Source organism: Peromyscus eremicus, chromosome 7 (genome assembly GCF_949786415.1).
Source record: "Peromyscus eremicus chromosome 7, PerEre_H2_v1, whole genome shotgun sequence".
Classification (NCBI taxonomy): Eukaryota; Metazoa; Chordata; class Mammalia; order Rodentia; family Cricetidae; genus Peromyscus; species Peromyscus eremicus.
This window is the reverse complement of record NC_081422.1, coordinates 77,900,821-77,914,395: the sequence shown is the minus strand read 5'-3', so window position 1 is coordinate 77,914,395 and position 13,575 is coordinate 77,900,821. Positions and strand designations below refer to the sequence as shown.

General features: G+C 41.1%; 1 protein-coding gene across 4 annotated transcripts in view; it reads right to left on the bottom strand.

Annotated features, from left to right (window-relative positions):
• Ttk (TTK protein kinase) overlaps nt 1-12,840 on the bottom strand; it is a 44,807-nt gene extending 31,967 nt beyond the window's left edge. For 2 of the 4 annotated variants that reach the window (XM_059268303.1, XM_059268304.1), the window contains exons 1-8: nt 12,240-12,500; nt 11,407-11,560; nt 7,241-7,454; nt 6,827-6,933; nt 1,913-2,056; nt 1,360-1,474; nt 1,134-1,206; nt 947-1,041 (exon numbers count right to left, since the gene is read on the bottom strand). In XM_059268303.1, coding sequence (XP_059124286.1) covers nt 947-1,041; nt 1,134-1,206; nt 1,360-1,474; nt 1,913-2,056; nt 6,827-6,933; nt 7,241-7,454; nt 11,407-11,560; nt 12,240-12,287 — 950 coding nt within the window. In that variant the 5' untranslated portion in view covers nt 12,288-12,500. Of the gene's footprint in view, nt 1-946; nt 1,042-1,133; nt 1,207-1,359; nt 1,475-1,912; nt 2,057-6,826; nt 6,934-7,240; nt 7,455-11,406; nt 11,561-11,968; nt 12,193-12,239; nt 12,501-12,724 lie in introns of those variants that run through there. The other 2 variants (XM_059268306.1, XM_059268305.1) reach the window with 2 other exon arrangements.
• Nucleotides 12,841-13,575: the final 735 nt, after the last annotated feature.

Here is a 13,575-nt window from a genome sequence, read left to right as displayed (position 1 = left end):
GTTTAAAAGGCATCTTTAAGAGTGACATAATTCTAATACAAAGGTGACTATGCTTAAAAATTAGGACTGAGCAATGACAAAATTGATGAAGAGATAGGCGATTGCTAATTTCTCCATTACCTAATAAGTTACAGCTGCAGTTAAGATAAGAATGTGGGAAAGGAAAAGTACGTAGGTGAAACTACATTTCAGACTGCACCAGAGCAAGGATAAGAACATGCAATGAACTGCCATGTGGACCTCTATAATCTGACATACAGTCTGTTGTAAAGAGCAACAAAAACCTAGCTGAATGAAGCTTGAGGGATGGGGAGGAATTAAAAAAATACATTTTTAGAGTGGGAGAAAAATCTCCTGTATGCTTCAACTAGGTATTTGAAATGTAGGCACAAGATAAATTAACAGGCATTTGTAACTTAAATGCAAGTACCCTTTTAACTATCAATATTTATTCAAAGCCTAAATAGAATAGGACCTCAATTATTGAAGGCACCAACTAAAATAGTTGTGTTTCTCAATTTTATTAGCACTTACCAACACATCCAGCATATTCCCATTTCTTGTATGGGAGTAAACACCAAAACTGAGAGTCGGGGAATAGATCAGATGTAACAAATGATGTTTCATTACGGAAGACGGAGTCTTACTACGCTGCCCCGGGTAACCCCAACCCCACCCAACCTCTGGATTTAAAAGAGTCTCAGGGCTCGGCCACCCTGCTAGCTGGGGTTAAAGGTCTGGACCACTTCACTCAGCAGCCAGTTTACTTATCCTACTTCTTTTCTGTTGCCTAGCATGTCTAAGGCCCTAGGCTCAATCCCTGGAACTACAAAGAAAAACAAACTAATCCTAATCACTATGACTTAGTAAAAAAAAAAAAAAAGTAAGATATTCTGACATCAGTCTTTAAGTATAAACCAATTTAAAAGCCCAAACTCAAACACACCTTTTTGTAAAACTTGGCCCAGCCGAACCGTCTGTCTTGTCGTGGTAATCGGGGCTATTGAGAAGGTTAACCGGGACTCTTCCAAAGAGACACGACTAGACATGAATTGAAAGATTAAGTAACCAATGGGGACACACAAAGAATTCACTACCATCTCCTTCCTCAGAGTAGACCAAAAATGACTTACACGTTTAGTTTTGTTACTTTGTTTTAAAGGATTTCGTTGACTTATTTCTGCATCTTGTGGAGGCATGTTCTCTCTGAATAGAAAGAAAATAGCTGTGATTTTTCAGAGATACTATTAATACATATCTTCATCTTACTGCTAAACATAGTTACTAAACCTGCATGAAAAATATACCTATGTGGACATATAAAAGATAACCACGTAAACGCTGAATTCATTTCCTTACCCATATAAAATCCTGGCTGTAGCAGGCTGTCCTCTGGAATCACAACTAGTGTGCCTAGTCTGTAAATTCCCAAGTGAACTGGAGAATGATTCTTGGGCAGTAAGTACTGTGGATGCTGTAAAAATTTCACAACTATGATCAAATTTACAAAAAAAAAAAAAAGAGTAATCTTATAAATAGGAATATTTTAAAAGATAACTTGTAATAGGTAAGAGCCCTCATGCAGGATATGAAAGCATGACAACGTCATCAGTACATTTTTTTTTCCCCCAACTTTCACTTCAAATTACACATATAGCTTTATCCCCAGGGTAAAAGTATATTCTTTACTTCTAAATAAATGTTACGTCCTTATTTTGACCAAGTCATTTTAAAGGTGTTACCAACATAAGTTTAATGCAGGAAGGATCTCTGTTTCTGAATATCTTACCTCTTAGATACCTACTTAATTTAACTTTAGGTTTTAAGCATATACTTAAACGATTTTTCTTGTCTTTAAAGTAGCCTGAATCCTAACTTACTCCAGCAAAGCACACCGCCCACTGACAGTCACCTGATAAAGTCTTCTTGTCCTCCTCTGAAAGCAGCTGCTTTTTCTGGAGGTGTAAGTTGCGTCTGGCAATCTCCAGCATCTGCAGCGGCACCGCTCCACTTTCCACAGCTTTATTAAGAAGCTGTTCGCCTTTTTTAAGATTGCCTAGGAGAGGGAAAAATAACTGTTATTTGATGCAGCACTGTTCACTCTCCATCTCCAGCTTCCTCTTTATGCATTAGGACTTAGAGGGGAAAGTAGACTTACTCACATTATTGCCCAGGCAAACAAATAAGCAATTCCTCACATACATATACTCAACTCTCTATACCAATTCCTATTCATCACCGAAACACCACTTAGAAGTTTAATAAATTAGCACAAAAAACCAAACCCAACTACAGCAATTAGAAACATCTCGATTATTGTACAAAGCACAGCAGTCCTAGCAGTAACCATTTGTTATAACAGACTATTCATAGTAACATTTAGTCATCAAGACTGAAAATTTGCTCAAGACTCTTCTAGCAAAAAGATTTATATAAAAAGAAGGGTAAAGGCTAACATCTGCTGTTAGACTAATCTACATATCTGCCAAAATACAAAATAATCAAGAAAGATTACATCTAACTACAGAGATCACCAAATTTTCTTTCAATACAAATTTTATCCCTAATATTTAATAAATATGCAATGTGTACATCATTATCACACAGGATGTTATCAACAGTCATGGAGTCCATAGGCTATACTGCTATGCATGTGGCTCTTAGGGTATAGAGAATACCAAGTAGAAAAAGTAGGGAAAACACTTCAAGATCTCACCACGGGAAAAGACTTTCGGAAAGGAGGCCAAAACTGGCAAATGTGACTTCATGACATTAAAAAGTTTCCATACAACAAAGGAAACAGTTAATCAGTAAAGAAACCACCTATAACATGGGAGATCTTTGCCAGCTATGCATATAATAAAGGTCTAATATCCAGAATATACAGAGAACTTAAAAAAAAGTAAGCAGCAAGAAAACAGCCCAATCAATAAATAAGCTGATGAACAGTCATAATGGAAGAAACGCCAAGTGGCCAATAAATAGATGAAAGTGTTAAATTAACTTCACTGCCACCAGAGAAATGCAAACCAAAACCACATCAAGAATCCATCTTACTCCAGTCAGAATGTGAGTCATTAAGTCTACAAACAATAAATGTGGGAGCAGATGTGGACAAAAGAAAATTCTTATACAGCACTAATGGGAATATAAATTAGCCCAATTTTTGTGGAAATCAGTACCAAGGTTTCTCAAAACAGTACAAACAGATCTAACATATGACCCAACTATCTGCTGGGTATTTATTTACTCAAGACTGCAGCTCAACATATAACAGAAATACTTCACAGCAGTGTTTACTGGAGCAGTATACACAGGGCTAGAGATATGGCTCAGTGTCAAGAGCACTTGTTCTCATAGACAACCAGGGTTTGTTTTACAGCACTCACATGGTAGCTCACAACCATCTATAACTCCAGTTTCAGGGGAGCCAATGCCATCTTCTGACATCTACAGGTGCCATGTATATACATGGTTCAAGAACATATGTGCAGGCAAAACACTCGTACACATAAAATGAAACAGAAAACTATTCACAACACCTAAGCTGTGAAATCAAGATGGGTATCTAACAGAAAAATGGATGACAAAAATGTGGTACATATACACAATGAAATTATTTTCAGCCATAAAGAAGAAGGAAGTTATGACCTCTGCAGCAAAATGGATGCAATTAGAGACAATCATAGTAAGCAAATTAAGCTAATCTTAGTTAAATATCTTTTTTTTTTCTTTTATGGCCCTAGATTTCATACAGTAACATAAAATCGTGTGTGTGTGTGTGTGTGTGTGTGTGTGTGTGTGTGTGTGTGTGTGTGTATGCACATACACATATATATGCAAATAGAGGTGAAACTGTCTGGGGAAACAAAGGTGATTAAAGAGAGAAAGAAAGGGAGAGGAAGGGAAGGGTGGGGAGAATTGGGGTAGGGAAGATGTGCTCAGCATATAATATATGCCCTAAGAAAAGCTTTAAAAACTAAAAATGATATTTAATAAGAAACAACCTCTAGTTACTCACAATTTACAAACTTTGAAGAATACCAGGAATTACAGTAATGATTACATCCATATGTTTATTGAGAATAATGGTAAAATTGCATGTAATTGAGTACTTTTGTAAACCTAAAGACTCAGAGAAGCACCAGGAATTTAAGCCCTTACAAACTCAGGTCCATTAGAGAATCTGATAAAAGCTATGGAATGAGCTTTCCCTTTAATTAAACGCACACAGCAATCTTTGCACAGGCCTCAGGAAGCTGCATACCTCGTAGCGGCCTGTCCATCCGCTCTGCTCAAAACAATCACTATTCCCACCTGGTGACTACTGCTATACTTCAGTGATTTAATTTTGTTTTTATAGACAGTTCAACTGATTCATTCTAAACTATGTTACAGTTACCATTGAAAGGCCACAGGTTCTTAAAGGTCTGAGCAGACCTACCATAAGAAGCAAGGAGGAATCAGTTTCTCTCAGAAATATATGTTTTACAAGTACACAGTAGAGCAGAATACAGATTTAGATTTACTAATTACTAGGACTTAGGAATCCCCTAGGTAAACTCAGAATTCCCAAACCATGCCTAAGTTGTTAAATGTTTTTCCACACCTCAATCCTGGGGAGCAGTTTGCATTGAACAAACTTTACTTTAGGCACATCAAAGGGATTCTGCTAGCAGTGATAATGCTTAACTGGTTAGTACATAGGATCAGAATATCAGCACAAATAAGCAGAGAAAAAGGAAGATTTGGCCAGAGGATATTCTGATAGTATAGCCAAAGATGCCCAGAATATGAATGGGGGAAAAAGACTAAGGAATAGCCAGGTTAAAAATGTCTCAGAGATGCCCCTGCCCGACACCAGCTGCAACACTCAGGAAAGCAGACCCTGTACCTCAGGTGGGCAGTACAATAGTCAACCCCATTGACAGAAGCGTGGGTGAGCCAGCCCTGAAGTTGTGAATATGGGAGAGATGTCCCTATTACCCATCTGTCATGTGGCGGCATGGGTGGGAGAGAAATGTCCTTCACCCTCCTGCCCATCAATGCCTGAGGCAGGTGGAGAGCAGACCCTGTACCTGGCATGGGCAGCACAATAGAGCTTATCCTGATGGCGGAGGTGTGGATGAGCCAGCCCCAAAGTGGTTAGCATGGCAGAGCTGTCCCCATTACTCACCTGTCATGTGGTGGCACGGGCGGGAAAGAGATGCCCCTCTCCACCCATCGCCTGAGGCAGGTGGGAGAGGTGGCCCTGAGGTCATAAAAGTGGAAGAGCTAGCCCTGCCCCTCATCTGCTGCAGCACTCAGGAGAGTAGCCCCTATGCCATACCTGGGCAGCAGAGTAGAGCTGGCCCCAAAGGTAGGTGTGGGAGAGGTCTGACCCTGAGGACATGAAAGCAGAAGAACTGCCCCCCGCGCCCCCTTTGCCCATTGCTGCAAGGGGTGAACTCCCCAGGGCAATGCAGGAGAGCTCACCCTGGTGGTGAGGATAGGGGAGAGCTGGCAGGCTGACCAACCCTGCAAATACCCAGGCCCAGAACCAGGGTTATGGGTTGGCCCACCCCAATATCCACCCCATCTATGATCTGCTGGAGCACATGAAGGGACCAGTCCTGCAGACCCAAAGATGCAGATCTCCAAAACACAGGGCAACATCAGGATAACCAAGAGGAGCTCCAGTGAGGGTCCAGCATCGATAGTGTAGCAGAAATCAGAGGTCTCAAACCAGATCGATGGCTCTTGGCAATGAACACTTACAAGTAATGATACATGGACAAAAGGGTTTACTTCATGACGCTTGTAGTGGGTAGCTGTAGTAGAATATTATTTCAAGGTGTGTTACTTTTGTTTATGTTGCATTTGTTTAACTCTGTGAAACTGTGTGACTTTTCCTTTCTAAAACACCTGATGGTCTAATAAAGAGCTGAACAGCCAATAGTGAGGCAGAAGAAAGGATAGGTGGGGTTGGTAGGCAGAGAGAATATATAGAAGGTGAAATCTGGGAGGAGAAAAAAGGAGAAGGAGCCAGAAAAGGAGGACTCCAGAGGCCAGCTATCCACCTACTGCAAGCCACAGAGTAGGAGTAAGATTTACAGAAGTAAGAGAAGGGAAAAGCCCAGAGGCAAAAAGTAGACAGGATAAATTAAGGAAAACTGGCTAGAAACTAAGCCAAGCTAAGGCCAGGCATTCCTAAGTAATAATAAGACTCTGTGTGTGATTTATTTGGGATCTGTGGGGCAGACTCCCCCCAAACAGTAAAACAAACAGCCACAGGGTGCTGCAAGGGCAGAGGGTGTATATGCAGGGACGGGAAATGAATGGGATCGAGGTGCACGATGTCAGAGACACAAACAAATAAAAAGTTAAAAAAAATCATAATTTTTAATAAGCTTAAAAAATGTCTCAGGGGAAAGATGCCTTGGCAGACTATGAAGAATCGCATAAGCAGAAAGAAATGTTCTTGCAGTGGTGTATTAGGGAGACCACCAGCTCAATGTTACAGTATTATTTTAACACACCTTCCAGTGCTATGACACCACTGACTAGACAAGCTTATCTAAGTTCCAGCTAAAATGGTTTATTTCCTTCAGATGTCCTGAGTGAAGCACACAAATAAAATGTTTGTACTTATTTCCATAAAACATTCCTTATAAAGAGAGTAGTGTGAACACTCCGTACTCAAGCTATGGAGCACTCCCATTCCATGTTCTCATCTGATTGACTGTAGTATTTTTGCTTTAATTTTTCACTTCCAATCTCATTCGATATTAATGTTATAATAGGACATGCTTTCACTTAAAACGTAAACTTGATATTTTCAGATTACCTTGAGAGACTTCAAACTGCGCAAAAGATACATGCACAAAAGCAAACTTCTTGCAGTTTTCTCTGGCCATTTGAAAGTAGTCATGAGCATCATCAGGCTCTTGAATACTGCAACAAAACAGACCCAAATTTAAAAAATCAAAAGGACACAGCTACCTACACTTGATAACTTCTCTTTTCAAAGACATTATTCTTTTTTTTTTCTGCAATAATAAAAAAACTAGGTTATATTTGTGCACTGTTTTAGGAAATTTCTAAACTACATAACTTTGAGTCATCTATGTCCACAGAAAAAAATTTACATTAAAAACAAAAGTATTGGGTTAAAAAATATAAATTACATGTTTTTACCTTCTCTCTTTGTAATGTAGTACATACATAGTTGGTTAAGTGTAGCTTCAAAACTGAAACTTACGCTTTTAATTCAGCAAGTCTGACTTGGATTCGAGCAAAGCTCTCATTCTGGCCATATTTATCTGAAGGAAGTGCTTCAATCGCTTGACTGTAGCGACCAATCAACTTATTTAAAAGAGCATCATTTAGGGGGACGCTGTTCTTCTCTAGTTTCAGCAAGAAATTCAACCAGTTCTCTGGAGTGTTCGCCACCATCATAATTTGGTTAACAGTTTCTGAGTTATATGAATAAAAAGAAAGAAATCACAACAGAGAAATTGACAAATAATAACAAATTGCACTTTCCTCCAAATTATAGTTAATCATTTACAATACTGTCAATGTACACAAGCACCTTGTAATATTACTATTTTAATTCATGATTTTATTTACTTTTAAAATTATTTTAATTTTGGGTATAGCGGTGTTTTGCATACATGTATGTCTGTGCACCACATGTATGCATGGTGCTCCCGGAAGCCATAGATCTTGAGATATCTTTTTAGGAATGTCTAAACTATGAAACTATAAACAAAAAAACAGAGTCAGTTGTAAACCACAATATGGGTGCTGGGAATTGAACACGAGTCCTCTGCCAGTACTCTTAACCACTGAGCCATCTCTCCAAGTCTTACCTCACTATTTTCTTCCCCACCTCCCTTTTTTTTTTTTCCAGAGATAGAGTTTCTCTGTGTAGCTTTGGAGCCTGTCCTGGAACTCACTCAGTAGACCAGGCTAGCCTTGAACTCACAGAGATCCGCCTGCCTCTGCCTCCCAAGTGCTGGGATTAAAGGCGTGCGCTACCACCCTGCTTATCTCACTATTTGCAACTCTAAGAATTCACACTGGAAAATTCTCCATTAATCATCTAATTTATTAGCATTTCAGAAGTTTATGTCTCTTGCTGGGCATAACTTTTACTGGGTGATGATGATGATGATGATGATGATAATATCCAACATTAGTTCCATGAATCTCAAACTTAATTAAAATACAACCAAAGAAACACAAAGACCAATATGGCTTTCTTTTAAATGCCCTGTGAATTCCCTGGTCTCACCAACCCATGCCTTCAGATCCTACAGGGCTTCTTGTGGGTATCAGTTTTCTTTTCCCATCCTACATAGAACAGCAAGAATAAACTTCAAGCTAGGCATGGTGTTGCACACCTTTAATTCCAGGACTAGGGAGGCAAAGGCAGGAGGATCTCTGAGTTTGAGATCAGCCTGGTCTACATAGCAGTATCAGGACAGCCAGAGCTACATAGAGACTCTGTCTCAAAATAAATAAACAAAACCCACAACAACAACAAAAAAAACTTCAGATACTCTTGTTTTTCTAAAAGGGTTTCATATAGCCCAGAATAGTCTACAACTCAACACTTATCTGAGTGACCTTGAACCTCTGACCTTTTGCGTGTTGAGTTTCAAGGCCTTCGACAGCCAAGTCTTCTCTGCCTAGTGTACACAGCCCTGGGTTAAATCCTCCAAGCAAAATTTTCACTTGGTAACACACTTATTTAGTGCTGATTCGTGTTATTTTTAAAGAAAGAAACTTGACCGCCAATCTCCTATTTAGGATATTTTAGTGGTTACAAAGATTTTTAAATTATAATTTCCCAAAGATGCGATCACTTCATTTACAAACAAAATTACTCTTCTTGCTTTCTACCAGAACAGCTCATTCCTGACTTTGCTTTTTCACTCTAAATTTACCCGGGTTGAATCCTAACTTAAATTTTTAGTTTATCAACTACTAATTTCCTAACAAGTTAGTTTGTGAAATACCTACAAAATGTATTTTGTCATTGTGATCTGGAGATTGATTCCTGAGGCCTGAGGGCACCAGGCTCTCTATTGAACAGAGTTCTTCCCATCTGCAACCCCCTTTCACCTGAGAAATTTTTAAGAAACCACCAGGAATGCAGGTATATAAAATAGGTATACAAATCAAACATTTACTGACAATATCATAAATCAACCCAGTTTAAAGTAATTGTCACACATAATTTTACCATTTATTAAGAATGAAGGCAACCTGTATACTAATGAAATGGATGTGCTTATTTATTTCTTACATAAAGAATGAAATCTTGGCTGGATATTTGAAATTGCAGGGTACAGAGCATCTCTAGTGTTCTTCAGACTTGATCAGCATTTTGATTTTATTATAAATTCTGTTCTAATCCTAGGCATAAATTAATTTAACAATTTTTAATGACATTCAAGCCAGCAAACCTGCAATTTTTAAAATCAAGCTTTCTAACATATTACAATCCAGAGATAATGGTAATTTGATACACATGAGGACTAGCAGTGAGAAAATGTTAAAAGTCTTGTTTTTCACCTCAAACTACTGCATTCCTGTAAGAGCAAGAAACTTGTATGTACGGTAAAAACATATACAATCATCTCACGTCTGAGCCAGAGTATTGCAGGCAGTGTTTACTGGCACTACTCAGTGGGACACTGTGTACAGTGCAAAGTACACACACTGTGTGCTTAGAACCGAGGCTACAGAGCAGCTGAGCAAGGCAACATGGGCACACACAGGCAGAAGCACCTTGGATTTATCGTACATTTGCCTGTGAATTAAATTTCAGCGATTGAGCATTCAGACACTGTTGCCAAGTTTTTTCTGACCCACCATTCACGTAGTTACTGGGGTCTTAACCCACTTTTGAAAGATGGAACACAGAGCATCTGTTTTATCCTGTGAATATCCATATGTTGGCCATATTCAAATGACATCAACCATTTGAAACATAAAGACTTCAGCTTGTGACACTAATGCTTCTTACAAAACTAGAGCATCATACTAGTTTCACTCAGTTGTCATCATTCAGTAAGGGGCCAACTTCATACTAGGCTTCATTTTAAGCACTGGAGATAACAACAGACTGGAAACTGTCCTCATAGCAACAGCATTCTAGTGGAGACCAGAACAATAACCAAACATATGAATAAATTATACATGAAACAAATTAGGGCTATATATATATATAACACAAGGAAAGAAGATAGGGGGCACACTCCCATCTCAGTAGGTAACTATCTAAAACAGGTACATTAGGGAAGGCCACACAAAGAGACATTTATAAAGACCTCAACAGGTAAAAGTGAACATATGCTTGGGACTAATAGGGACCTCTGGCTAGAACAGGTTTAAGACAGGAAAGGGGGTGGTGAAGCTACAAGACTAATAGGAAGATCCTTCAAAACTAGTGTTTGGTGCACGCCTTTAATCCCAGCACTCGGGAGGCAGAGGCAGGCGGATCTCTGTGAGTTCGAGGCCAGCCTGGGCTACCAAGTGAGTCCCAGGAAAGGCACAAAGCTACACAGAGAAACCCTGTCTCGAAAAACCAAAAAAAAAAACCCAAACAAACAAACAAACAAAAAAACTAGTGTTTGGTATTAAGATTAAATTTAACTTTAGGGGCCCGGAGAGATGGCTCAGCAGTTAAGAGGACTTGTTGCTCTTGCAGAAGAGCCAGGTTCCACTCCCAGCACCCATATGGTGGCTCACAACCATCCGTAACCCCAGTTCCAGGGGATCCACACCCTCTTCTAAACTTCAAGAGCACCAAGCATGAAGGTGGTACACACGTATGTGCAGGTAAAACATTCACACATAAAATTAAAAAAAAAATCTTTTAAATATAACTTCAGTAAAACTGACAAGCCTTCCTCAGTTCATAGAAAAGAGGAACAGAAAAACAAACAAACAGAAAGCAAAAAACCTGCATGTATATGGACAGCAGGCAGATTAGCCAACATGGCCAGCCGGCAGGAACAGAAGAGTTAAGAAAGCTACTTGTGAGCACACTAATAAATGATGCTTTCGTTGTTTTGAGTTTTTGAGACAGGATCTTACTGTGTTTCCTACACTGGCCACAAACTTGAGATCTTTCTGCCTCAGATCCCCAAGTGCTGGGATGACAGGTATGAGCTACCCTACCATGCCCATGTGCTTCTCTCTGCCTCTCTCTGGACAGCAGAAAAGTTTGTAATAATTCTAGACAAAAAAAAGTATGAAATGGTCTAATCGATAACCATCAATTACTGAAGAAAAAAAAATCTATGTTAGGCAACACAGTGGTTAATTTTTCTTTCCATTACCTTAGAGACACTCAATAAAGTGTTTTGTTTTTTGTTGTTTGTTTTTTTTTTAAAGAAAACAAAAACTCACCTGTAGGATCAGCACAGACTTTATTCAAGTTCAGCTCATCAGTAAGGTCTTCGTTTATCTTATTTTTAATATCTCTCACTTTGTTCATTATGGAATCAATTGTCAATTGTCTGCCACTTAATTCTTCAGCCTCCATTTCTAAGTTGTAACTCACCTTTCAGAAGCAAGGAAATGAAACAATACTTTTGTAAACATATCTAAATGTAGTTGTTATTAGGTGTTAGTGGAGCACCAAAATCAAACCAAAACCAAAAGAAAACACACAAAGACACAGGTTTGTAATTTACCAGAAAAGTTTCGATGAGCCAAACACACATCTATTCTTCCCAATACACTATCAGTGAGGCTACCCTGTATGTATATGGAAATCACTGCACACACACACACACACACACACACACACACACATACATAAATGCTACCCATGAGTTTTGTTTGTGTGTTTGAGTCAGGGTGTCAAGTAGCCTAGGATGGCCTTGATCTCTCTATGTCGCTGTGGCTGGTCTTAACTCTTCATTCTCTTGGTTCACCTCCCTAGTGCTAGGATTCATATATACAGTACCATGTCCAGCAAATGCCCTTTAAAACTTCATTTCTCTGAATGTCTTCCCTTCACTTTTCTCCAGAACTATTTTCTCTGGGCCGTCTATAGATTTCATCATTAAAAACGAGAGAAAGATGGTATTTTCTTGAATTCTGGTAGTGACAGTGGAGACGTCAGGAACCCGTTAGGTAATGAGAATAAGCTGCCCCTTTGGTCACCTACTCTGAACAAATACCGACATTGAGAGTACTACACAAGAAGAAGAGTCATCCTTCTACTGATAACTGACTTTCAGCAGTTTTGTCCCAGACAAAACCGTGATTTGTGCCTTTGGCATTCTAACGCAAGGACTAAGGTCCTGTCGCAGTACTGCGCACACGCCCAGCTCCTCTGTATGACCGTGTGTTTGCAACTGCTCAGCAGACTGCCGTCTTCCTTCCAGTCACTCTCGTCAGCGATTCTCCACAACGCAGTAACTCAAGGTCACGACAGAAATGCGGCGCAAGGAGGGCAGCCAGGAGTCCCCCACCTCCTCCCAGCTCCAGCCAGCACAGGCAGGTTCCGAGAGGTGCGCCGCCAATCCCTCCCGGCGCGTCCCACCCACTTCCGGGCCCTGCTTCCCACTACCAGCCCCGGGTCCTGCAGGCCGCCCCGCCGCCCTGCGCTCCCGCTCGCCTGGCCCGGGGCCCCCAGCGCGACTCGTCGCCGCCCTGACCTCCCGGAAGCCTCCCGCCAGTTGCAGCCGCTCCGCGTCCCCTGCACCGCCGCACTCACCTCGGGAGGCCAAGCTGAAGACGCAAACAGAGCAACCCCAACCCCTGTCCGGAACCACGTTTGAATTTCCCCGCTGACTCCACCGCCACCGCCTATTGGTTGCGGCTCGTCACGTGGCAGCGTCGTCCGTGATTGGTTGCTTGGGCCGCGCCGCCTCCTGCGTGGAGACTGGGCGCACCCACCCGCAAACATCCCGGGGATTTATCCGCCTCTGCTGGATCGGGCTGTTCGCATCCACTCACCTCCGGCCTGGGCCATGTGGCCAGGAGTCGGGGTCTTTTCCCATGGCAGCCCCCTCTCCCTTCCAGCACCCTCCTAGGAGCCCGGGCTTCCCTTTGTTAGGATTCTGGTATTCCCTCCCCCCATGACCGCCCAGGCTGAGCTCATCTCTCCAGACCCCCTCCCTCCTTGGGATGCTGTCCCAGTTCCAAGCTCTGCTGCTCTTAGAAGAAAAGCTTCTCTAGGCTTCCTGTCTGATACCCAGCGCCCCTGACTGGCTGTGATTTAACTTCATATGTGAAAAAGGAGAAAAAGGCGGCTGCTGTGTGGTCGGACTTGACGCTTGGTTTTGCTATGTGTAAGAAGCTAAGGCTGTAGCCAGGACTCTCATCTTCAAGCAGCATGAAATGTCTTCGCCTCTGTCTGCCCTTGCTGATATCCAAATCCGTGGATGCTCAAGTCCTTTAAATAAAGTGGTCTTTACACATGACCTATGCTCTACTCCTTGTACATTTATTTTCTTTAGGGCAGGGGGTGTTTGAGATGGTCTCACTGTGTATTCCTGGCTACCATAGAACTACTCCCTGTGCAGATCAGGCTGTGCTTGCATGTACAGAGATCCACCTGCCTCT